Source organism: Balaenoptera physalus (genome assembly GCF_965194825.1).
Source record: "Balaenoptera physalus genome assembly, chromosome: 8".
NCBI classification, from domain to species: domain Eukaryota; kingdom Metazoa; phylum Chordata; class Mammalia; order Artiodactyla; family Balaenopteridae; genus Balaenoptera; species Balaenoptera physalus.
In genome coordinates this window covers 101098103-101125790 of record NC_138887.1, presented here as the reverse complement: position 1 = coordinate 101125790, position 27688 = coordinate 101098103, and the positions used below count along the sequence as shown (strand labels likewise).

Sequence of the window (27688 nt, the reverse complement as noted above, 5' to 3'; positions counted from 1 at the left end):
TTGGCTAGTGTCAGTGGCAGATACTGGGGCTACCTAGCAATACCTGCAAAAGTAGGTCTAGTCTCAATGCAGCAGCCAGGGTGATACTTTTAAAATAAAAAAATCATCCTTTTAAAACAGAAGGCATAAATCCTACAGTGGCTCCATATTCCTCTCAGAACACAATCAGGAGTTCTTACAAGGGCATCTGAGGTCTTATAAGATGTGGCTCATTACCCCTCTGACCTCATTTTCCACTCTTCCCTGCCCCATGCTCTTCTGCTCTAGTCATACTGGCCTCACTGTTGATCCTCAAACAGCTAGGCAACTCGTGCATTAGGGCATTTGCTCTGGCTGTTCCCTCATCTTGAAATGTCCTTCACCTAAAAGTCAACATGGCTAATTCCCTCAGATATGCTCAACCATCACCTTCTAAATGAGGCTTATACCTTGATCCCTCTATCTAAAATAACAACCCAGCACTCTTGATTTTCCCTTACCATGCTCTGCTTTTTCTTTTTTCTACGGTGCTTTCACCTTCTAACATACTATAAATTTTACTTATTATGTTTATTGTCCTTCTTCTCACTAAAATATAAGTTCCACGAGGGCAGGAATCTTTGCCTGTTTTGTGCACTGATCCCAAGCATATAGAACAGTACCTGGCATATAGCAATCACACAATAAATATTTATGATTGAAGGTAAAGAGTCTCCTGGCCTTTATCCTGAGAGATTACTTATATCTGGGCTGCCTTTGGAGAAGAGATTACCACCACAATTTGAAGGTAATCTAAAAAGCATGAGGAGATCATAGTATAACATACAGAAAAACGGAATTCCCTGGTAGTCCAGTGTTAGGACTCGGTGCTTTCACTGCCTGAGCCTGAGCCCAGGTTCAACCCTGGTCAGGTCAGGGAACTAAGATCCTGCAAACTGTCAAGCACGGCCAAAAAAAAAAAAAACACAAAAAAACTGGACTAGAAGTCAAAAAACCTGAATTTTGTGCTTCAGTTTCATTTTTGAATCAACGGCTATGACTGAACAATGTACTTAACCTTTTATTTTCCCAACTGAAAATCAGGAATAAGAATACTGCCTCGTGGGGTGGTCAAGAGGATGAAATGAGATAAAGTAAAAATATAAAAATTACATGACTGCATTTGAAATTATCTTTATTTTAGAGCTTCTTGAGGGTTTAGAAGGGAAATTCCTTCCCTGTTCGCTTACTCAGAAGATTTCACTTCAGGGCTCAGAGCATGACCACTTCCCTTTAAGCTTTTTCCATCTGGGGGCTCTACAAGCAGATCAATCCAGAAAAGGACAATCATAGGCTAGATAGTTTTAGAAATATTAATACCTTTGACCATTTAGTAAATGGGCAGTATGGCACAAAAGTGAAACTTAACCATAAAAACAAACCAAACAAAAAAAAAAACAACAAAACACCCCCCAAAACAACAACAACAAATCCCTCAAAAACACAAACTAAATAAATTACTCATTTTAAGCAAAATATCATGGTAAGACAGAGTAATGGAGCCATGCCACTCCAAAACCTCAAAGGTAGAAACAGGCTTTGGTAGGTTGTTTTTCCAGCTATTTTTAATAACAGAAGAATAGAGCACAGAGTTAAAAAGAGAAACCATTTAAAATAGATATCCAACAGGCTCTCAGTATACCAACTGATCCTTACCTGGCAATGCTGAAGCTCAATCAGAGCAGCCCTCAGTGGAGATGAAAGCATGCTTTGCTTGAGCCATTTACCCAGAGAGAAATATAGTTGTGTCAGAAAAATGCCATAAAAACTTAAAACCAGAGTGAAAGTCACACTGAGAGATACTTTGGTAAGTCTGAAAAGAAATAAATAACACTTCTATTAACTATTACTTGGGCACCTTAATAGGATCAAGTGTTCTGTTGGATCAGAAAATTTTAGGTGACTATAATAAAACTAGAGAACCAAAGCTATAGGTTTTCCAGGTTTGAGGAACACATGCTACTGAATTGATTGTGACATCTATAGATCCAATACTACAGTTTGGAAAATACGTTAAGGGGAGACCTAGCCCCATAAAAGAGGGAGAGAAAAGGGAAACCACCATATTTGACAGACACAGTCAGTCTTAAGCAGTGTTCTCAACCCAGCCCATAGATTTCCCTCCCTTGACTTGTTTCCTTGGACCAACCTACTAATCTCACCTTTATGGCAAAATCAAATCTCTCCAAAATACTGACTAGCATACTGACTCACATTTATTGTATCCTTTTTGTAGTTTTGAGTTTACCCAGCTCTTAATCCTAATCATAAAGATAAAATGGCTTACAGTACAGGTAGGTATCAAGCTTAGGTGGAAAAAAAAACAATCATTTGAAATGATTAAGTTGAGATAAAGAAGCTTTGTAGAATCCATATGCACAAGCCATAAGGCTAGTGAGTGAACAGACTGTGAACAGCTCTACCAGTACAGTCATGCTTAGGATGGCTGGTGACCCTGCTCGTTCTTTTTCTAGTTTATGTTTCTTGGGAAGGAGAGAGAGAAAAAAAAACAAAACCCAATGATGAGTCACTTGAACTTACCACATCAATCTCCGTGTTGGAATGTCCCATGTTACAAACGATGCAGCTATTCTTCATACGGTCTAAGTGCTCTCTGGTTACCACATTCTTGTTACCTTAAAAACAGAAGAGATAGCCACATGAAAAGGAATGAAGTTGGACCTCTTCCTCACACCATATGTAAACTTAACTTAAAATGGATCAGAGACCTAAATATAAGAGCTAAAACTATAAAACTCTTAGCAAGGTATAGGAATAAATCTTTGTGACCTGGGTCAGGCAATGGTTTCTTAGATAACACCTAAAGCACAAGCAACCAAAGAAAAAATAAAGTAAACTGGACTACACTGAAATTAAAAACTTTTGTGCTGCAAATGATACCACTAAGAAAGTGAACAGACAACCTACACAATGGGACAAAATATTTGCAAATCATAAATCTGATAAAAACTCTTACAACTCAATAATAAAATTTATAAAGAACTCTTACAAATCAATAATAAAAAGACAGCTCATTTTAAAAATGAGTAAAGGATCTGAATAGACATTCTTAAAAGAAGATGTACAAAAGATGTGCCAACACACTCATGAAAAGATGCTCAACATCATTAGGGAAAGGCAAATCAAAACCACAGTGACACACTACTTCACACATACTAGGATAGCTATAATCCAAAAATCAGACAATAACAAGTGTTGATAAGGATGTGGAGAAACTTCAACTCTCATGCATTGTTGACAGGATTGTAAAATAATGTAGTTACTTTGGAAAAGTTTGGCATTTTCTCAAAATGTTAAAAGTAGTTACCATATGATCTAGCAATTCCACCTGTAGGTATATACCCAAGAGAACTGAAGACATGTTCACAGAAAAACTTGTACACAATGTTCATAGCAGCATTATTCATAATAGCCAAAAAGTAAAAACAACCCAAGTGTCCATCAACTGATGAATGGATATCACTGAAATGTGATATAACCTTAAAATGGAATATTATTCAGCAATCAAAAGGAATGAAATACTGATACACACTACAACATACATGAACCCTGAAAATATTATGCTAGGTAAAACAAAGCCAGTCACAAAAGACCACATATTGTATGATTCTGTTTATATGAAATATCTAGAATAGGCAAATCCATAGAGACAGAGAATTTAATGGTAGCCTAGGGCTGCGGAAAGGCGAAGGGTAGAAAGAAGAGTGACTGCTAATGGTATAAGATTTCTTTTTGGGGTGATGAAAATGTTCTGGAATTAGATAATGGGATGTTGTACAACTTTAGTAAAAATCACTGAACTGTATGCTTTATTTTTTATTTTTTAAATATTTTTTTTGATGTGGACCATTTTTAAAGTCTTTATTGAATTTGTTACAATATTGCTTCCGTTTTATGTTTTTGTTTTTTGGCCCCAAGGCATGTGGGATCTTAGCTTCCCCGACCAGGGATTGAACCCGCCCCCCCCTGCATTGGAAGGTGAAGTGTTAACCACTGGACCACCAGGGAAGTCCCTGAACTGTATACTTTTTTATTTTTATTTTTTTGAATTTTTGAATTTTATTTTATTTATTTTTTTATACAGCAGGTTCTTATTAGTTATCTAGTTTATATATATTAGTGTATATATGTCAATCCCAATCTCCCAATTCATTACACCACCACCATCCCCCCACCCCCCGCCACTTTCCCCCCTTGGTGTTCAGACATTTGTTCTCTACATCTGTGTCTCTGTTTCTGCCTTGCAAACCGGTTCATCTGTACCATTTTTTTAGGTTCCACATATATGCATTAATATACGGTATTTGTTTTTCTTTTTCTGACTTACTTCACTCTATATGACAGTCTCTAGATCTATCCACATCTCTACAAAAGACCCAGTATCGTTCCTTTTTATGACTGAGTAATATTCCATTGTATATATGTACCACATCTTCTTTATCCATTCATCTGTCGATGGGCATTTAGGTTGCTTCCATGACCTGACTATTGCAAACAGTGCTGCAATGAACATTGGAGTGCATATGTCTTTTTTGATTTTTTTTGTTTGTTTGTTTATACTGCAGGTTCTTCTTAGTCATCAATTTTTTACATATCAGTGTATACATGTCAATCCCAATCGCCCAATTCAGCACACCACCATCCCCACCCCACCGCGGTTTTCCCCCCTTGGTGTCCATACGTTTGTTCTCTACATCTGTGTCTCAATTTCTGCCCTGCAAACCGGTTCATCTGTACCATTTTTCTAGGTTCCACATACATGCGTTAATATACGATATTTGTTTTTCTCTTTCTGACTTACTTCACTCTGTATGACAGTCTCTAGATCCATCCACATCTCAACAAATGACTCAATTTCATTCCTTTTTATGGCTGAGTAATATTCCATTGTATATATGTACCACATCTTCTTTATCCATTCGTCTGTCGATGGGCATTTAGGTTGCTTCCATGACCTGGCTATTGTAAATAGTGCTGCAATGAACATTGGGGTGCATGTGTCTTTTTGAATTATACTTTTCTCTGGGTATATGCCCAGTAGTGGGATTGCTGGGTCATATGGTAATTCTATTTTTAGTTTTTTAAGGAACCTCCATACTGTTCTCCATAGTGGCTGTATCAATTTACATTCCCACCAACAGTGCAAGAGGGTTCCCTTTTCTCCACACGCTCTCCAGCATTTGTTGTTTGTAGATTTTCTGATGATGCCCATTCTAACTGGTGTGAGGTGATACCTCACTGTAGTTTTGATGTGCATTTCTCTAATAATTAGTGATGTTGAGCAGCTTTTCATGTGCTTCTTGGCCATCTGTATGTCTTCTTTGGAGAAATGTCTATTTAGGTCTTCTGCCCATTTTTTGATTGGGTTGTTTGTTTTTTTAATATTGAGCTGCATGGGCTGTTTATATATTTTGAAGATTAATCCTTTGTCTGTTGATTCATTTGCAAATATCTTCTCCCATTCTGAGGGTTGTCTTTTCGTCTTGTTTGTAGTTTCCTTTGCTTTGCAAAAGCCTTTACGTTTCATTAGGTCCCATTTGTTTATTTTTGATTTTATTTCCATTACTCTAGGAGGTGGATCAAAAAAGATCTTGCTGTGACTTATGTCAAAGAGTGTTCTTCCTATGTTTTCCTCTAAGAGTTTTATAGTGTCTGGTCTTACATTTAGGTCTCTGATCCATTTTGAGTTTATTTTTGTGTACGGTGTTGGGAGTGTTCTAACTTCATTCTTTTACATGTAGCTGTCCAGTTTTCCCAGCACCACTTATTAAAGAGACTCTCTTTTCTCCATTGTATATCTTTGCCTCCTTTGTCACAGATTAGTTGACCATAGGTGCGTGGGTTTATCTCTGGGCTTTCTATCCTGTTTCATTGATCTATATTTCTGTTTTTGTGCCAGTACCATATTGTCTTGATTACTGTAGCTTTGTAGTATAGTCTGAAGTCAGGAAGTCTGATTCCTCCAGCTCCGTTTTTTTCCCTCAAGACTGCTTTGGCTATTCGGGGTTCTTTGTGTCACCATACAAATTTCAAGATTTTTTGTTCTAGTTCTGTAAAAAATGCCACTGGTAATTTGATAGGGATTGCATTGAATCTGTAGATTGCTTTGGGTAGTGTAGTCATTTACACAATATTGATTCTACCAATCCAAGAACATGGTATATCTCTCCAGCTGTTTGTGTCATCTTTGATTTCTTTCATGAGTGTCTTATAGTTTTCTGAGTACAGGTCTTTTACCTCCTTAGGTAGGTTTATTCCTAGGTATTTTATTCTTTTTGTTGCAATGGTGAATGGGATTGCTTCCTTAATTTCTCTTTCTGATCTTTCGTTGTTAGTGTATAGGAATGCAAGAGATTTCTGTGCATTAATTTTGTATCCTGTGACTTTACCAAATTCATTGATTAGCTCTAGTAGTTATCTGGTGGCATCTTTAGGATTCTCTATGTATAGTATCATGCCATCTGCAAACAGTGACAGTGTTACTTCTTCTTTTCCAATTTGTATTCCTTTTATTTCTTTTTCTTCTCTGATTGCCGTGGCTAGGACTTCCAAAACTATGTTGAATAATAGTGGTGAGAGTGGACATCCTTGTCTCGTTCCTGATCTTAGAGGAAATGCTTTCAGTTTTTCACCATTGAGAATGATGTTTGCTGTGGGTTTGTCGTATATGGCCTTTATTATGTTGAGGTAGGTTCCCTCTATGCCCACTTTCTGGAGAGTTTTTATCATACATGGGTGTTGAATTTTGTCAAAAGCTTTTTCTGCATCTATTGAGAAGATCGTATGTTTTTATTCTTCAGTTTGTTAATATGGTGTATCACATTGATTGCTTTACATATATTGAAGAATCCTTGCATCCCTGGGATAAATCCCACTTGATCATGGTGTATGATCCTTTTAATGTGTTGTTGGATTCTGTTTGCTAGTATTTTGTTGAGGATTTTTGCATCTATATTCATCAGTGATACTGGTCTGTAATTTTCTTTTTTTGTGGTATCTTTGTCTGGTTTTGGTATCAGGGTGACGGTGGCCTCACAGAATGAGTTTGGGAGTGTTCCTTCCTCTGCAATTTTTTGGAAGAGTTTGAGAAGGATGGGTGTTAGCTCTTCTCTAAATGTTTGATAGAATTCACCTGTGAAGCCATCTGGTCCTGGACTTCTGTTTGTTGGAAGATTTTTAATCACAGTTTCAGTTTCATTGCTTGTGATTGGACTGTTCATATTTTCTATTTCTTCCTGGTTCAGTCTTGGAAGGTTATACCTTTCTAAGAATTTGTCCATTTCTTCCAGGTTGTCCATTTTATTGGCATAGAGTTGCTTATAGTAGTCTCTTAGGATGCTTTGTATTTCTGTGGTGTCCGTTGTAACTTCTCCTTTTTCATTTCCAATTTTATTGATTTGAGTCCTCTCCCTTTTTTTCTTGATGAGTCTGGCTAAAGGTTTATCAATTTTGTTTATCTTCTCAAAGAACCAGCTTTTAGTTCTATTGATCTTTGCTATTGTTTTCTTTGTTTCTATTTCATTTATTTCTGCTCTGATCTTTATGATTTCCTCTACTAACTTTGGGTTTTGTTTGTTCTTCTTTCCCTAGTTCCTTTAGGTGTAAGGTTATATTGTTTATTTGAGATTTTTCTTGTTTCTTGAGGTAGGCTTGTATTGCTATAAACTTCCCTCTTAGAACTGCTTTTGCTGCATCCCATAGGTTTTGGATCGTCGTGTTTTCATTGTCATTTGTCTCTAGGTATTTTTTGATTTCCTCTTTGATTTCTTAAGTGATCTCTTGGTTATTTAGTAACATATTGTTTAGCCTCCATGTGCTTGTGTTTTTTACGTTTTTTTCCCTGTAACTGATTTCTAATCTCATAGCGTTGTGGTCAGAAAAGATGCTTGATATGATTTCAATTTTCTTAAGTTTACTGAGGCTTGAATTGTGACCCAGGATGTGATCTATTCTGGAGAATGTTCCGTGCACACTTGAGAAGAAAGTGTAATCTGCTGTTTTTGGATGGAATGTCCTATAAATATCAATTAAATCTATCTGGTCTATTGTGTCATTTAAAGCTTCTGTTTCCTTATTTATTTTCATTTTGGATGATCTGTCCATTGGTTTGAGTGAGGTGTTAAAGTCCCCCACTATTATTGTGTTACTGTTGATTTCCTCTTTTATGGCTGTTAGCAGTTGCCTTATGTATTGAGGTGCTCCTATGTTGGGTGCATATATATTTATAATTGTTATATCTTCTTCTTGGATTGATCCCTTGATCATTATGTAGTGTCCTTCCTTGTCTCTTGTAACATTCTTTATTTTAAAGTCTATTTTATCTGTTAAGAGCATTGCTACTCCAGCTTTCTTTTGATTTCCATTTGCATGGAATATCTTTTTCCAATCCCTCACTTTCAGTCTGTATGTGTCCCTAGGTCTGAAGTGGGTCTCTTGTAGACAGCATATATATGGGTCTTGTTTTTGTATCCATTCAGCAAGCCTGTGTCTTTTGGTTGGAGCATTTAATCCATTCACGTTTAAGGTAATTATCGATATGTATGTTCTTATTACTGTTTTCTAAATTGTTATGGATTTGTTTTTGTAGGTCCTTTTCTTCTCTTGTGTTTCCCACTTAGAGAAGTTCCTTCAGCATTTGTTGTAGAGCTGGTTTGGTGGTGCTGAATTCTCTTAGCTTTTGCTTGTCTGTAAAGCTTTTGATTTCTCTGTCGAATCTGAATGAGATCCTTGCCAGATAAAGTAATCTTGGTTGTAGGTTCTTCCCTTTCATCATTTTAAATATATCATGCCACTCCCTTCTGGCTTGTAGAGTTTCTGCTGAGAAATCAGCTGTTAACTTTATGGGAGTTCCCTTGTATGTTATTTGCCGTTTTTCCCTTGTTGCTTTCAATAATTTTTCTTTGTCTTTAATTTTTGTCAGTTTGATTACTATGTGTCTCGGCGTGTTTCTCCTTGGGTTTATCCTGCCTGGGACTCTCTGTGCTTCCTGGACTTGGGTGGCTAATTCCTTTCCCATGTTAGGGAAGTTTTCGACTACAATCTCTTCAAATATTTTCTTGGGTCCTTTCTCTCTCTCTTCTCCTTCTGGGACCCCTATAATGCGAATGTTGTTGCGTTTAATGTTGTCACAGAGGTCTCTTAGGCGGTCTTCATTTCTTTTCATTCTTTTTTCTTTATTCTGTTCTGTGGCAGTGAATTCCACCATTCTGTCTTCCAGGTCACTTATCTGTTCTTCTGCCTCAGTTATTCTGCTATTGATTCCTTCTAGTGTATTTTTCATTTCAGTTATTGTATTGTTCATCTCTGTTTGTTTGTTCTTTAATTCTGCTAGGTGTTTGTTCTTTAATTCTTCTAGGTCTTTGTTAAACATTTCTTGCATCTTCTTGATCTTTGCCTCCATTCTTTTTCCAAGGTCCTGGATCATCTTCACTATCATTATTCTGAATTCTTTTTCTGGAAGGTTGCCTATCTCCTCTTCATTTCGTTGTTTTTCTGGGGTTTATCTTGTTCCTTCATCTGGTAGAAAGTCCTCTGCCTTTTCATCTTGTCTTTCTGTGAATGTGGTTTTCCTTCCACAGGCTGCAGAACTGTATGAACTGTATACTTTAAAAGAGTGACTTTTATGGTATGTAAATTACATCTCAATAAAAAAATTTGATTGTCTTGGTTGTATGACCTTGTGAATTTGCTAGAAAACATTGAATTATACACTTAAAATGTGTAAAATGTGTATGGTAAGTGAATTATATCTCAATAAAGCTACTTACAAAAAAAGAGATTGAAGGATTGATGTGAAACAAGAACAGTTTCTTTTTTCTTTTTTTTAAAAAATGAATATATTTATTTATTTTTGGCTGTGTTGGGTCTTCGTTGCTGTGGGCAGGCTTTCTATAGTTGCGGTGAGCAGGGGCTACTCTTCGTTCTGGCGTGCGGGCTTCTCATTGCGGTGGCTTCTCTTGTTACAGAGCATGGGCTCTAGGGCACACGGGCTTCAGTAGCTGTGGCACACGGGCTCAATAGTTGTGGCTCGTGGGCCCTAGAGTGCGGGCTCAGTAGTTGTGGCGCACGGGGTTAGTTGTTCCGTGGCATGTGGGATCTTCCCGGACCAGGGATCGAACCCACGCCCCCTGCATTGGCAGGCAGATTCTTAACCACTGTGCCACCAGGGAAGCCCCAAGGACAGTTTCTTATGGTCCCTCTTTGCCCCCAGCTCTCCTTGAGACTACAAATAATAGTTTTATTCTTAAATATTCTGATTTTCCTCCTTTAAAATAGAATTATAAAATAAACCCAATATTCCAATGGCTTTTGGTTCTAACATAAAGATAAAATATCTCAGTCCAAGGAAAGTAGCCATATCTGCATATTCCTCTCTAAAACTCAAAATCTACCTCTTTGGGAATTAACACAACTACCTTTTCCACTTTCTCTAACTACAAAGAATTTTGCTCTAGCCTTGCTTTAATTACAGGGACTAGAGAGAAATACACATCACTTTTGGAAGTAAAATTTTAAAAAATGTACAAATTTAAGATCTAGCTTCCCAAATAAAACTCACTGGTAGCCATCTCCTAGGTAGCTGAGGATGGATGGAGATATGGAACAGTTAAAAAGACTAGAGAGAAACTTTCCTCTAGGGATGACCTAATGGTATACTTTTGGTCAGAGTTCTAAAGAGGTAGGAAGAATGTGAAAGATTGGTTTTGTGGACTACTATCTCTGGCTTTTAGAGTTTGGTTTTGTTCAGAACATTTCCAGTCATTTTTCACTTGTTCCATGAAAGTGTCCCCAAGTGCCACCCCACCTTATATGTCATAATCATACCTGTACAGGTAATAACAATATCCACTTGTCGGATGACCTCATTTAATTTCACCAGTCGAAATCCATCCATACTGTAGAAATAAAGCATGATCAATTAACCTAAAAAAGCAGCTGGGGAGCCTTCTGCCACATAACCTCAAAAGCTATTACCCAAGTTGCTTTGGTACCTACATCACTTTTTGATACAGCTGGACTATTCTTAGTGAAAAATTCAAACTCTTTCCTTAGTTCATACAGGACAGAAATAAAAGGTTCTTTCTAACACTGGGACCTAATTCTTCCTGATAATAGGGAGGCAGAGTTAACCATGAAACCCCAATCAAGTTTCTAGAAAGTGCCATTTTACCTGAACCTACTACCCCATTGAAATTGCTCTCCCCAAGATCATCAATGATCTCCTGAATGCCAAAAACAATTTTTTCTTAGACTCTAATATTACTTGATATCCTCTGCTACATTAAACATTATTTGCATTCTTAAGGTTCTATACTCTTGGAGTCCATGATACCGTTTTCTCTTGGTTTTCTTACTTTTCTGATTGCTCCTTCTCGATCTCAGTCAACCTTTAAATGTTGGTACTCTGTAGGGTACTCTTTTCTCTATTCTTTCGGCACTTATCCATTCCTTTCCCTTGGCTACAAATGATGCCTCACAGGTGGCTGATTTGCACAATAACATCCTTAGCTTAGATCTCTCCAAAGCTTCAGAGCCATAGATCAAATTATCTACTGGATAGCTCCTCCTCATGTCCCACAAGGACCTCAAACTTATTGTGCTTGAAAACAGACTCATTATCTTACCCACACCACCAATCCTGTTTCTCTTCTTCTATATTTTCTATCTTAATCAATAGCATTACTGTTCACCCAGCTCTACGAGTCAAATAAACTAGAATGTCCTAGCCTACTACCTCTCCCTAATTAAAATTGTCACCAAATCTGGTTGATTCTTTTTCCTTAATTCCTTAAAATCTTAATTCTTAATCTATCCCCTCTTTTCTAGACGTGCAGGCCTGATGTTCAGGTCTTATTATTTCTTGCTGTAGTAGCCCCTGGCCCCATCTCATCGCCTCTAGGTTTATGTCTCTCTAATTCATTTTGCAGAGTGATTTCCTGAAATGCCATCCGGCTCATGTCACTTCCTTGCTTAAAATACTTCGGTGACATTGTCTGGTATCAGGATAAGACCCAAATACTTATGTTGATATATGATTATACTGACATATGATTCCTACTCAGGTATTACCACTCCCCCAAATTTGTCCTATCGGCCAGCTCCATTAAAACACTTTCAGCTTCTTAAATATAAACATGCCGTGCTCTCTACTTCCTAGGTGACCTTGCATATGTTCCCTGTACCTGAAACTTACTTCCAAACTAAGAAGTCACTTAAATAAGTTTTAAGACTCAGCTCCATTGACACCTCTTTCTACCCTCACCGCCCTGCTCTTTAGTTAGATATTCCTCCTTTGTGCTCCTACAGAAGCATGTGCTGTTTATCTCTATCACAGCACTTACTACACTGCACAGAGGTTATTTGTCTGTGTGCTTCTAAAAGCAGGGACCTTGTCTCGTTCATCTACTCATCTTTCATCCTCAGCACAGAGCACAGTACCTAACATAGAATAAGTGATCAGTTCACGTCTATAAGATAGTTTGAATCAGTACCTCAGTCAGTATTAAAGCACATTCAGGTTTCTCTAATGAACCCTGAAAAAGTGCTAGAATGGTGATAGTTCCCTTCGTGTGCTGGAGCCCTGACTCAGACAAAGCCAACAACTCTGTTGGGGAAAACTGTGTGTTGATGGCTAGGGTGTGTGGGGAGTGGTAGGACAGGAGAAAATGGTTATGGAAACATCTTTATGCCATGCCTCATCTATGCTGGGTGCCTTCCTCTGGAGGGTTAATGGTAAAGACCGGGTGGGTTATTCAGGCTACAGACACGGGGACTTTGCAGTAGTTTTCAGGGACAGTGGTATTTTATCCTGCTGAGGGTGGCAAGAGACAATTTTAATAATAGCTACCACTTAGTGAGCATTTATTATGTGACAGCACCTCTATACTTTACATAATTATATATTTATTATATAATGTATAATCATATGTAATAATTATATCATTATTTTCTGAACTTTCACAGTTGAAGTAGATAAGATTACCCACATTTTTAGATGGGAAAGGAACTATTTTTTTTTAAACTTTTAATTTTGGAATCATTTCAAACTTAAGAATTATAGGAATAGTACAAACAACTCCTATATACCCTTCAGTAAGAGTTAGTAGAGTTTATCCTTCATTTAGATTTGTCTGATATTTCCTCCTGATTACATTAGGTTATGCATTTTGGGGAGGAATGTGACAGAAGCGCTCTTTTCAGTGCATCACTTCAGAAAGGATCTGATGCCAGCCTATGTCTTTTTTGATCATTGTTTTCAAAGGGAGAAGGATGGCATGTGGAGCTGATAAGGGGCTACTTGCTCTCTGGCTCAAGGCGACCCCTGTTACTATTGCCACAGGAGTTCTAAATTGTAGCTTCTGACAGTCTCTGCTCTCTCAGAGCAGAGCTCCTAGATCTTTGAAAGACAGGCGCTTACAGTTAATAGCAGCCTCTCAGGATCTGGGCAGCTTCTCAGGACCTAGGCCCCTCTAAGATGAAATGTGGCATTAACTAGGCCATTTTTTGGAGGCAGTTAGAAGATCATATGTTAGACAGTGGTGAGAGGAAAAAGCAAATCTCCTTTTGTATGCTTACCAGGCTTGAAGAGCACAGATGGGGTCAATCTCAGTTACATACACAATGGAGCCCATAGCTTTTAAGGCAGCACAGCAACCCTTCCCCACCTGAAGAGAGGAGAAAGTACACATAATAAGGAAAGTCACAAAGAAAACAGTTTCTCAAAGCTTCTGGTAAAGTGTACCCCCCTTTCCGCCCCCAAAAGGAATTTCACTGAATAGATTCACGCTTAGGGAAAAATAAGAAAAAAATAAAATGAATGCAGTTCATAAACAAACTCCTAAACCCTGCTTAGCACATGCATGTGCATAAGAACACCCACACTCAATGATTTATAATCAAAACACAAGCTAAAAGAACATCACAAACAGTGCACTGGAACAGTCAGAAAATCAACTTAAAGAAAAAATAGCAAAAATGCAAACGGAAAAAGAAAGATTGTACTTTAACCAGAGGGCCTCTGAAGTTACTTTTTTCCCATTTAAAGTGGTAAATGAATGTACTTTTATGTCCATACAAGTGAAAAATTCTAGTATATTTCAGCAAAATACATTTTAAACACCTAATAATTGAAAGGTTAAACCTTACCTCTCCATAGCCACAGACCACCACCTGCTTCCCACCAAACATCATGTCTGTTGTTCTTTTAAGTCTACGGGGGAAAAAAATTAAATCAGAAAAATCTCTTGTTTCTCCCTTGAGATTAGATTGAGCTCCTTTGTTTTCATGTTTGGGTTTTGGTTTTTTTTTGGTTTGGGGTTTGTTTTTGTTTTTTTTTTTTAATGTTGAAAGCAAGCCTGGTTTCTATCCTAGAGAAACGATTTAATGACTAGAAAGAAACGTTCAATAAAATATGTATTTTCTTATCCATGCTATCCAATCAATTCCATCTCTATGTGAGGCCTTTTTTCTTTTTGTTCCCCTTGTTTTGGGAGTGGTACAGAAGGGAAGAAGCTATAGACCACAAAGTAACTTTTAAACATAAATGTAATTTTTATTTAGGAGGTGACAAAGCTCTGGCTTAATGTGAATGTTGTAGCTTATTGAATTAGACACATAAAACATAACGCTGATAAATGAGTCCTACATTTAGTAGTATCAAAATTGCCAATAGGTCCCACATTAATTCACCAGGGAGGGTAATGGGCAACAAGGTGGAGAAGAGCCTTGAAACACACCAACACTGACTACATGAGGTAGTGAGTTTTCTGGGCTGAGTCTTCCTCAGACATGTTCTACCTCTTTCTCTCTGATTCTCTATGAAGCTAGAATAAAGGTCCTTACTGTTTTCAAGGTCTCTTGGAAGAAGTTGTAGGAGCAGTTTCTGGTTTCTCTGTAGGGTCAGTTGGTCTCCCTTCTCTAGGAAGCCCTGGCTAGGCAGAAGAAACTTCAACTAAAACCTGCCATTCTGAGACAGACGGTTCTGACAAATACTTGTAGGTCTTTCTACTCATCTGTTAACCTCTCCTGCTGAAAAGTCTATAAATGCCCCAAAGGCAAAGTAGAAATCCTATCTTTTTAATGATTTGACAACTCCACTCACTAGGAACTAGTATAACTCCATGAACTCCAATGAAACTCAATAAATATCAATTAAGTGCAGAGGCAGTTTCTGTTGAGTGAAGAGGGTAAGTCTGGCTGGGCTACCACCATACTCAAAAGCCATGGCTTAGAATGGTCCTTGACTGGCTCAGCACAGCAAGGAAATCAATAATCATATTTCTGAGCCTCCTTTGCTTTGACTACCCACAAGCCTTTCTGACTCTCTTCCCAAAGGAAGATGACTCTCTCTTTGTGACTACAAATGACTGTGTGGTGGAAGGGAAACTTCATCAACACCACTACTCTGCAAATGATAGGATGACAGACCAGGATGGATTCCAGTTAGGCAGTGATTTCCTTGTGATCTGAGGGACCCAGATCTGCCTCAAGGTTCAAGGATAAAGGATAGAAAAGACCTCCGTCAAGGAAGGACTTTTGGGGATGTGAGTGTAAGCTGTCTGGCGGTGTATAAGAGTCATGCCAAGTCTCTGACTTCTCTCTAATTCTTCTAGCCCCAGAACTCTCTAGAAGAGTTCCTGAAATACGATCTGTTTTATGATCTAAAAATCCTATCTGGGATATCCTTTTTCTTCCTACCAAGTCTTCCTTCATCAGTCTCCATAAGGCTGCACCTGCCTTGCTTTTTGGCATTGCAGACCAATTACAGAAGTGTCCTCTAGGACTGAGTGGGGCCATTCCCTCATAGCTTATGGTGCAGTGTGCAACCAGCTCAGAGCTACAGAAGCTCAATCCCTAATCCCTTCCTCATATGGACTCTCTATTTTGCAGCCTTCCCTGGAGCATACTTTGCCTCTTCTTTAACTTCTCCTACTCTCAACTCCTCTGAGTCTACGGCCGTACCACCCTGAACGCGCCCAGTCACATCTCAACTCCTCTGAGAGGAGCAACTGCCCATGACCCAATTGGAAAGTTTTTCACCATCTGAAAATGCCAACAAGCTCTTACTACTACTCAGCAGGTTTCCAGTAGATGGGTGATGTTTTCTTATTTCTTTATTAACTTTAACTCCAGCTCCACTGCTTCCATCTTACTTTCACTTTCATACATTTCTGACGTTAAAGTATCTTTCTGATCCACAGGGTAATCACTGCTTAGGAGGGACTCTGTCCATGTTTATGAGCTAGTAGAGGTACCTGCATGCATCTTTTACTAAATATAGGCAGATTTTAGGCTCACAGATTTGGGAGTTGAAAAATCTATAAGAAACAGTTGTGGATGAGTAAATATTTTTATGAGTATATATCCAAATCATTATTATCAGGTGCAAAGCTGTGCATCACAATAACAGTTATATGTGGACAGAACTAGGGACAGTCTGTAAACAGCCTGATGCAGTAAGAATTCACTCAAATGTCCAATCTGATAATACTACTGACTCTATAGGAGTAATAATTAAAAATAGTTTGAATTTGCATTGAACACCCCCCTCCACCCCACACACACAAAAAAAAGATTTCAAAGTAAAAGTCTTCTTATAAGATCTAACTCAATCCTAAACTTACTATATAGGGTTCTAGAAAGAAGGGCAAGGGAACTAACATTGATCCCCAGGATTCATACCTTATCTCATTTAATCCTCACAATAACTCTATGAGATAGGTCTTACTGTCACCATTTTACAGATGAGGAAATAGGCACAGAGAGGTTAAATAACTAGTCTGAGGTCTTAGAGTTAATAAATGATAGAACCAGTTGTTAAACCAAAGTCCTTCTTGCGCCAGTGCCTGTGGTGTTGCAAATTGCCTGGGGTTCAGACTAGTAATGTGGCCCACAGGCCCTTTCTTCACTTTTCCATTAACTAATACATGAAGGAAACCATTTGGCTTGGCGATATTCTAAACCAACTTAATGGTTTCACATAGGGAATTACTGAGTCTTCCCAGCAAGAATGAAGGAATTTCAGGACACAAGTGTAGAAACAGAAACTGGGCACTAGACGAACACAGTTTTTGGTATATTATATCTAAGTAGGTTTTGTCAGATTTGCAGTCCTTACAGATTTGAAAAACTACAAATGCCACTGGGAAATAACCCTGTGCTCACCACAACTTTCCAGGTGGCCAGAGAATTGTATGATAGTTGGAGTTTAAGAACTGACAACATAACCTGGAAGAGAAATACCAGGAACCTTTTCCTAAACCATCAAAGATACTTATTTATAATGACTTTAGTTACTGACTCCCAGGCCTGATAGGGTGACAAAGTAAAAACTCTGCCACCAATAGATAGGGGCTGGTCTGACTTTTTAAGTAAAATAGATTTGCTTGAAATAGTGATAGCAATGGTAGCTCTGGGTCATAAAATATTGAGTGTGATGTAACAGTGACAGCAATGGTAGCTTTGGGTTACAAAATATTGAGTATGATGTAGTAATAGATCCAGAGTTGCTACACGAATCATTTCTAGAAATAACCAAAACCAAAAAATTTAGAACCTCAATTCAACAACTCAAGTTCATCCCGAAGATAACAAAACATTACCCATCAAGAATTGATTCACGGCAACAGTAGAGGTTGTCAAATTTCTGTTTGGTGACTGAGTCATTGACATTCATGGCTGGAACACACAGCTTCCCAGCTTTGGATAGCTGGTACAGCCTGAGGATGAAGGAAATCAAGAAGAACATAAAACAATGAGATATTACAATCTACCATCAGTTTCATATCAAATTTCACAAATAAGTTAATTGAGTAGGCATGAGAGCCTGAGACACAACTAGTTTCATCCTATAAGGTGTATACAGAGAAATAAAGAATAGCTTTCCAGAATCTGTATACAGCTTAGAAATAAAGATATTAATCAAAAGGCATGTGGGGAAAATCTTTGACCCACCACTAAATTTTAAGCATTAAAATGTAAAATTTTTAATTGCTTATTAGTTTTATTTCCCTTTTTAATTATAAAAAGAGAAACTTTAAGTACTATTTTAATCCCACTACTCTAATGTAACAACTTTAACTTTCAAATAGTTTAACTTTCCAATAGTCTCAATTTTATAACTTCAATACATATACCTATAAATATGTATATCTGTATATAGGGGTTTTATTTAAACTGAGTCAACTAAAAATTAGAACCAGGTGTTTTATTCAAAATTCATCCCTTTCTAAAAGTTTGAAAATATGGGACAATCCAGAGTTTTATACATTCAAAAAGATCACAGTATATTGAAGCAGTGATGGTGGCTTATTCAGAATTTACTTCCCTAAAACTTTCATACTTTCAGTTCTTTCTGGGTAAATAACAGGAAACAGAAATGGTTACAATTTTACTCAGGGAATTAATGCTCATTTGAGAAACAGAACCCTAAATCCTTGTTCTCTGTGTAAGAACATAAGCTCTATGAGGGCCCAGGCTTTTGTCTGTTTTCCCCACTGCTAGATCCCTAGCATCGTTCTTAGAGTAGTTCCTGGTTCACTGTAGAAGTTCAATAAATAGCTGTTGAATAAATGAATTCGTCCAAAAAGGACAAGCAGTCATTGTATTACAACGACTAGAAAACATGAGGACCACACTTATTCCCCTAGCTACTCCCCCCTCACTATTTTAAGTTTGCTATTTGTGTTGTTAATTTAAAAAACAAGTGTGCAGACTCATATCTCATCATTTCAGATCAGGTTTCAATTTTTAACATAATGTATTCTATAAGTATGTGATTATAAGAATATATATCCAGGGGCTTCCCTGGTGGCGCAGGGGTTAAGAATCCGCCTGCCAATGCAGGGGACACAGGTTCGAGCCCTGGTCCGGGAAGTTCCCACATGCCGCAGAGCAACTAAGCCCATGCGCCACAACTACTGAGCCCGCGTGCCACAACTACTGAAGCCCGAGCGCCTAGAGCCCATGTTCCACAACAAGAGAAGCCACTGCAATGACAAGCCCGCACACTGCAATGAAAGAGTAGCCCCCGTTCGCCGCAACTAGAGAAAGCCTGCGTACAGCAACAAAGATCCAACACAGCCATAAATAAATAAATAAATAAATAAAAATTTGTAAAAAAAAAAAAAAAGAATATATGTCCAGGCTGCACAAAACCAGGCATATCCATGTCAAATCTTACCTGTGGACTCCAGTAACACTCTCTTCCACTATGCCCTTGATTTTCTTAAACATGTTGGGATACTTCTTATAAATCCAGTGAGTAAGATCCCCTCCATCATCCAAGATCTGCAATAATAAGCATCAATAATGTCATATTTCAAATTTCCCAAATGGTTATGCAAAGTAACTTAAGAGTCAGTATAATGACCAACAGTCATTACACTGAAGGAAAAAAAACCAGTGAGGGACTTCCTTGGTGGCGCACTGGTTAAGAATCTGCCTGCCAGTGCAGGGGACATGGGTCCGAGGCCTGGTCTGGGAAGATCCCACATGCTGGGGAAGAGCTAAGCCCGTGCGCCACAACTACTGAGCCTGCGCTCCAGAGCCCGCGAGCCACAACTACTGAGCCCACATGCCACAACTACTGAAGCCCGCATGCCTAGAGCCCGTGCTCCGCAACAAGAGAAGCCACCGCAATGAGAAGCCCGCGCACCGCAATGAAGGGTAGCCTCCACTCGCCGCAACTAGAGAAAGCCCGCGCGCAGCAACGAAGATCCAATGCAGTCAAAAATAAACAAACAAACAAACAAACAAAAAAAACAGTGAAATGAAAGGCCAACTGTAATTCTCACAGCCAAGTGACCTTCCCAAATGACATACCTGCTAGGATCAAAATATACAGCAGCGCAATGAGGATTTTCTTACGGACTAATAGCTTAAGTGATTACCTAGACCATTAGCTCTTGGCTGTACTGTTGGTAGTCAGAAAGCCTAAACTTGATATTAGCATATTTATATTGGTTGAATTCAGGACTTTAAATATCATCAGTAAAAGCTTAGTTTAAATAAAGCCAGATAATTAGTCTCCCTCCCAGAACAATGGCTTACAAATGTGTATTCGTTAATCCTTTCCGTCTCCCAAAGTACAGGCACTCTCCTATCCAAAATGATCAGGCAGCACTGTAGGGTTTTGCCTAGCACAGCCTCACACTCTCTATAAACCAAATTAAAAATAACTAGGGAACTGTGCAGCATGTAGGTGCGCAAGCATGCCTCTGAATAGCTCATCACTATTTCAGGTTGGGATTAAAGATAAACACGATGCTGTGCCCACTGGAGCTTTCATCAGCAGAGGAAAGTTTCTGAATTATAAATAAGCTAAAGAAAGACCAGATTAGAATACTATTAGGCAGTAGGCTGTGGCATTTCAGCCCTTCATCTAGCTGTTAGAAACGCTTGGCAGGACTTTCCAAGTTGTTACACCCACCCTCCTGGAAAGACCCACAGGACTAAGCTGCCCTCCACTGGCAAGCACCCATTTTGCAGTCCCATCAATTATCAACTCTACTACAAGTGCCAAAGATGCCATACTGGACCCCTGGGTACACAAAATCTCCAACCTCATGTCTACCACCTGATCTATTTTGCTTCTGCTCGTTTTTTTTTTTTTTTTGGCCGTACCGCTCGGCTTGTGGGATCTTGGTTCCCTGACCAGGGATTGAACCTGGGCCCTTGGCAGTGAGAGCGCTGAGTCCTAACCGCTGGACCGCCAGGGAATTCCCACTTCTGCTCTTGTTGTTGATCTATTTTCTCTGATTCCACTAAACCTTATTTGAGAGCAGGGATCCAAGGCAGGATTCTTATTAAAACTCTTACACTTGCTCCATACCATAAAATAGTGCTCCATTTTCTCCCAGTAGAAACCTTCAGAACAGATTCCCTAAGAAACGGAAAGGCTCCTCTGAGTTTCTCTCTCCCTTTTTACATGTATGAAATCCCTCATGGAGTTTTTCCTTGCAGCCTCTGATCCCTAGCCACACAAAAGATCAGAGACAAAAAAGATTGTGTCTTAGTCTCAGTATTCTCATCTACCTTTCCCTTTTAACACAGGTGTTGAATACAGGCAGGTAGGTGCTATCCCTAATATTTATTTAATGAATGTAGCCCATAATTCTCACCTTGTCGTCCTACTGCAGAAAATTATTGTCACCTGGGAATCTTCCTGAAGTTGGCAAGCAAGTAAAAGCACTAGATCTTGACAGGATCCAAAAAGATATGGATCCTGTTTCCAAGTTGTTCTTACCCTTGTCTTACTCTCTTCGTCAACCTTTCCAGCAGTGTGTGCTGGCTCTACAGTCTATAAAAGCTCTCCATGTACAATCGCCTGTCCTCCTTATGTTCATGACTATAAAATTAATGTTTTATTTCCAGTAGAACCCCCCGGCATATCTTCTTTAGCACCTGTCAGTCACACTCCCTTCTGTCACCGTTAAACTCCGCTGGAATGAGCTGACTCATCTTATAGCTGAGTCCTCCCTCCCTTTCAGGATACAAAGGTTTTAACCCAGCTTCCTCAAACCAACACTTGGTGCAATGTGACCTGGATCACAGAATCCAGAAAGACAGGCTGCTTCTCTCTGCTGTGTCCCAGGTGAAGCCTGCTCTGCAGTCTTTGGCAGTAAGCAATAGTTGGACTAGAGCTTCAAGGATTCTTGTTTCAGTTGATTCCCTAATTTCTCCTCTCACCCATATGCAGAAAGGTTTGCAAAGCAGGAGTGCATCGTACTTTGTGAAGCTTTTTGCTTCCCCTTGTGAATCTAATATGCTCTCAGCCTTCAAGCACTTGATCTTTTAAAAAATGAAACAAAAATAAAAATGAAGCAAAAATTAAGACCCCAAAACTTTGCCTATTCATCTTTCTTCAGGTGAGAAATGAATAAAGAGAAGAAATTTGAACTTGGAATCCCTTCAGGTTTACTATAAATTTAGCACGTGATTCTAGAAAGAAACCTAAGTACCATAGGAGCTGTGTGTGCATGTGTGTGCTTTAATCATTGATGTTGTCGGGCGGGGTGGGTGGGGGGTAGGGGGTGGTGGTAAGCAGTGGTAGGGGATGGTAACTCATTAATCTTACTTTTTAACCAGTCATGTGTGAACCCTGAGCAGTATTTTAATGTTCCTGATGAATATGAGTGCTTCTGAGATCAGCACTGACAATGAAAAGCACTTTGAGGCTATAAAGAGGTTGAATATTCTTGGGATGTCCTAAGCATAAGCATCTAGTTCTGCCAGAAGCCCAGGTACATCAGATGGAAAAGGAAGCATTTGCCTTCCTTCCTGTTGGGAAACCCTCTCCCAGACCACACTCTCCCTCTCTATACCTCCAGGCCCCAACAGAATTGTGTTGGCAGAGATCTAACCCACCATGTTTGGCTGCCAGCCCTCCACATTCACACATCTATCAATGCACCACCAGAAGTCATCTTCTGACTCTCCTTTCCAGGCAAACACAGGAAATCCTGAGAAAAAAGAACAAAGAGAAACCATTAAAGCCTGAAAAAGGGCTGACCCTAAATTTTGGCAAAAAGATGCTGGTTTTCCCCAATTCCAAGCTCTCTCGTTCTGCTATACTTCTTGGGTTGACTTTCTTCAATGATTAGTATTGTCTTCAGTCCTTTTACACTTGCCTTTGTCTTTGGTGGTCATTTCACTCCTGTTAGACCAAAGAGGCCAAACAAAAGGGCCAAGAGTATGACAGATGCTAAAAGTATGACTAAAGGCAAAAAAGAAGAAACCAGAAATATGTACTTCTTCATCCAGTCCAACTGGAATTCTCATCATTTCCCAACTACATTTTGATCTTTCTTGTTTCTATACTTTAGTCATCCCATCCTCTGCATCAGGAAAACTCTTACACTCTTCTCCCTCTGTTCAAATGTTGTTATACTTCATTGTCCAGTTAAGTATCATGTTCCTAAGGAAGCCTTATAACTCAGCTGAAAGTGATCTCACATGGAATCTGAACTTTTATAAGCCCCTTGTTGGTATACTAAATGTGGGTTTATGATCTGTTGTGGCATTATCATATATGCCCTTGTACTATCATTATTTATATATGTGTCTTTTCTCCTTAACCACAATATAAGATTCTGAGGGCAAAGACACTCTCATTTGTTCTTAAAGTAGGTCAATAAGCATCTGTTGAAAAAAAAAAAGAGAAATGAATGTACATGTACAATTAATTGGACTATATATTTATATATGTGTACTTTCTATACATATTTTATACATTAATAAAAATTTTACAAATGAATGACTGTAAATGAAAGAACAAATAAAATGCTCAAAGTGCTTGCAAAAAGAGAGGTATGCATGCACTATAGAGCTTTCCCAGAATTTCTCAATAGCTCTGAAGCAAGTGTTTGGTATCCTGATCTGTGTTGGGCTATCAGAGAGTGAAGGCAAGGAACTGGCGAAGTCCAAACTTCTCTATTTCTTTTGTCCTTCAAGTGTCAGTGGTTGTTGTTATCAAATATTAATCTGCCAGGTCAAGTCCTGTTTACCGCTGAAGCAGAGCACCAAACATTAACTGCTGAAAACCAGTCAGACCACAAAATTATGCCTGAAGCATTTTCTTTTCTAATCCATATGACCTTAGACAGTGAATAATGTTCACTGGTGCTCTGACAAGGCAAAGCATTAACTAATAATGGAATATTAGACATAAGATGATATTTGTGACTGTAAAGCAACACAGTTACCTCGATCATATTTAACAAGAGAAGCCCAGAAAGAGGGCAAACTCATCAAGAATAGGGACCCACCAAGACATGTAAGCAACCTAAGTGTCCATCAACAGATGAATGGATAAAGAAGATGTGGTGTATACATACAATGGAATATTACTCAGCCACAAAAAAGAATGAAATAATGCCATTTGCAGCAACATGGATGGACCTAGAGATTATCATACTAAGTGAAGTAAGTCAGAGAAAGACAAATATTACATGATATCACTTATATGCGGAATCTAAAAAAATAGTATAAGTGAACTTATTTACAAAACAGAAAGACTCACAGACACAGAAAACAAACTTATGGTTACCAAAGGGGAAGGGGGAGATTAACAGATACACACTACCATATATAAAACAGGTAAACAACAAGGATTTACTGTATAGCATAGGGAATTGTATTCAATATCTTATGATAATCTATAGTGGAAAAGAATTGAAAAAAGATATATAGATATAGATAGATATATAGATATAGATATATATACACATATACAGTGAATCACTTTATTGTATACCTGAAACTAACACAACATTGTACATCAACTATACTTCAACTAAAAAAAAAAAAAAAAGAATATTTCTTTCAAGACAACTTTAAATGTCAACTTTCCTTACAGATATTTATTGAAACAATGGAACTTTTTGGAAACTTTAGCCAAAGACAAAGAGAACACACAAAAGATCTTACCATTTTCTGCTAGAGCAGCAGCCACTTCATTGAGAGTGGAATAGATATTGCAGGCAGCCCATCGGCACTGTGCCCCCAGAGCGCCCAGAGTTTCCATAAGCACCTATATTAAAGAGAAAGCAGGAGATGAGCAAGCATGGGCCAAACAACTGGTCAAGGAGATTAAGTTTATATATTTGACAATGAGAAAGTACATTAGGAATAACTAACGCCCATGATTTTCAAACTGTGCTTTACAGAAACTTCAATACTTTGAGAAAAGGGCAAGGGTTCGGGGTAGGCATGGGGAAGGCTCCAGCTGAGCTGTATGCTTTTACTCATTTAACATATTGGGGCTCCCTGTAAGATTTAATTAAACCAAGGCTTTCAGTGCCAAACATCTTTTTAAAAACCACAAATTTATAGCTCTGCTTCTCCTTAGGATGTAGAAAGCTGCAAGAGAAGCTTCTATCTTAACAAGAAAAAGCTGGATAATCTACAAAACCATAACTTTTCTTGAGTACATCAAAGAGCCGAGGTCATAATGCAACCAAGGAACTCCAAAGAGCAACAAATCCCTTTAAGGAGAGCGGGAACACTGTTTCACTCTTGTCAGAGCACAGAAGGAAGGGGTGGCTGCCATACATCACGGTAAGAAAAAATAAGCTAAAATTTTAATGAATTAGTAAAGGCTGAGTGTGGGAAAGTATGTCAGTTTGGAACTTCTGGTAGCCCCAGGCACAAGGAGAGTTCATACTCACATGTAAGCTCTTTTCCAGGGGCTTCCAACTAGGGCTCACAAGAAAGATTGGGGGCAGGGAGCTGATTGGCTGGGCTCAAAGGTAAGCATGAAACCTCGGCACTTCTCCACAGTCTTCTCTCATAGGAAGCAAAAGCCTTAAACTGTAGCAAGAGGAGCAGGAATTATGCCTGCCACCAGGGACCAGGCAAAGAGCCATTGCTTCTGGGGAAGGGTGGAAGCAAAAACTCTCTGCTCCTGGGGGAGTAGCAGAAAATCATCTTGGGCCCAGGACCCTACATTGATACAAAGTAAAAATCTGCTACCTCTCCAGGAGGGACGGGAAAATATCTCTGCTCAAGACCTACCACCAATACAAGGCAAAATTTGGCTGCTACAGAGAGGAGTGGCAGGAACACTGAAAAAGTCCTACCTTCACAGGGGCCTGCCTAACACGGAGGCTGGACCAGAAAATCTAAGAACCCCACTTGCCCTCACCTTGAGCCTAGCTCCAGGAAACAAGGAGTAGCAGTCGCGTGCTGCAGCGAGGACATGCACTTGAAGACAGAGCCCCCCTGTGGCAAGCATGTGCAGAAGCGGCTGAAAGCCGAGGGTGAAGTGCAAACACTGAGTACGAGAGCCCTCCAGCCTGGGGGAATTTGTAGCTTTTGGTATGGAACAACAGAATTGAAATCCAGCCCAATTCATGACAATAATGGAAAATAATATACTACCATTCAATGTAAAATCGCAAGGCACGCCAAAAAAAGTGAAAAAAAAACCCAACCCATTGTCAGGAAAGTATTCAAGAGAACCAGACTCTGAGATGAGATAGATGTTTGATCAGACAGGACCTTTCAATTAACTATGATTAATATATTTATGCTAAGGGGTGTAGTGAAAAAGATGGACAACATCCATGAACAGGTAGGGAATTTCAGCAGAGAGATGGAAACTATAAAAACAAGTCAAATAGAAATGTCAGAATTTTTTTTTTTTTTTTTTAAGGATCAGATTTAAGAATTCTTTCATTAGGCTTATCACCAGACTGGGCATATCTAGGGATAGAATCAGTGAACTTGAAGATAGATCAATAGAAATCACCAAACTGAAATACAGAAAGAAAAAAGAGTGGGGGAAAAAATCAGAAGAGAGCATCTAAGATCTATGGGATACTATCAATGGCCTAATTTACAGAAGGAGAGAACAGGGCAAAAGATATATATGAAGAGTTAATGGGCAATTATTTTTGAAAATTAATGAAAGAGGATCCAGGAACAATGATATCCCAATAGCAAAGAGCACACTAGTGAACAGATCCACTAAAAGGAAAAGGAACCAGGGCTCCTTGGAGAAATGGCTGATTCCAGGGATAGGACAGGGAAGGTACAAAATGAGCTTAGATCATCTTGTACGAGAAGAAAGGAAGTGCTCAAAGAAAGAAAGGGATATGTCAAGAGACAAGGCACAGAAGCAAGACTTAAGGGGTTCCTCTTGGCCAAAATTGGAACAATTTTTATCATAATAAATAATGATAGTAATGGATTATAACCCATTAAATAAAATAGGAAACAATGACTCCACACAAATACATAAATGAACGAATAAATGGAAAGTTTGATGAAGAATGGGATATTTACACAGTTTCCTATTACTACCTCACAAAATACTTATTAATTACAAAAGGGGAAAAATAACGTTTACACTAGAAAAGTCTGGCAGACACCACCTCCATCAAGGGATCAAAATGAACATCAGTTATGGGACAAATCGAAAACAAGTGCCATCCAATAGGATTAAATGAAAAAAGCACAGCATCATTTTCTACGTACTAAGGACATACTACAGAATAATTTGTCTATAATCTTCAAAGTGTCAAGGTCATGAAAGTCAAGGAAAGACTGATGAACTATCCAGCACTGCAGGAGACTAAAGAGATGACAATTAAATGAGACACATAACTATGGACTGGATCCTTTGGTTATAAAAAAGTATTATTGGGACAATTAGTGAAGCTCAAATGGGACCTGAGGATTAGATGGCAATAATGAATCAATGTTAATTTCCTAATTTTGAATGGCTGTACTGGTTGGACAGGAGAATGTTCTTGTTTGTAGAAAATATACACTAAGGTATTTGTGGGAGCATCATAAGGTTGGCAACTTACTCTTCAATGGTTCAGAAAAAAAGTTATCTGTACTGGGTTTGCAACTTTTCTATAAATCTATGTGTATTTCAATTTTTAAAAAATTATTAAAATAAATTTAATCCACTGATTTGATCCTGACTTACTTTCACTTCAGTATGTAAGATGGAGATAGGCTTCTTTATAAGAAGGTAGTATAGGGACTTCCCTGGTGGTCCAATGGTTAAGACTCTGCATTCCCAATGCAGGGAGCCCAGGTTCAATCCCCCGTCAGGGAACTAGATCCCACATGCCACCACTAAAAAGATCCCACATGCCACCACTAGACAGATCCCACATGCCGCAACTAAAGATCCCAC

The 27688-nt window shown here is 38.7% G+C and overlaps 1 protein-coding gene across 4 annotated transcripts in view; it reads right to left on the bottom strand.

Annotated features, from left to right (window-relative positions):
- Window positions 1-27688, bottom strand: part of AHCYL2 (adenosylhomocysteinase like 2) — a 175084-nt gene that overhangs the window by 11529 nt on the left and 135867 nt on the right. For all 4 annotated transcript variants that reach the window (XM_082473010.1, XM_082473011.1, XM_082473012.1 and 1 more), the window contains exons 5-12: window positions 24466-24568; window positions 22405-22499; window positions 19220-19326; window positions 17640-17756; window positions 14185-14248; window positions 13615-13703; window positions 10864-10934; window positions 2560-2654 (exon numbers count right to left, since the gene is read on the bottom strand). In XM_082473010.1, the coding sequence (XP_082329136.1) occupies window positions 2560-2654; window positions 10864-10934; window positions 13615-13703; window positions 14185-14248; window positions 17640-17756; window positions 19220-19326; window positions 22405-22499; window positions 24466-24568 (741 nt within the window). The remainder of the gene's footprint in view (window positions 1-2559; window positions 2655-10863; window positions 10935-13614; window positions 13704-14184; window positions 14249-17639; window positions 17757-19219; window positions 19327-22404; window positions 22500-24465; window positions 24569-27688) is intronic.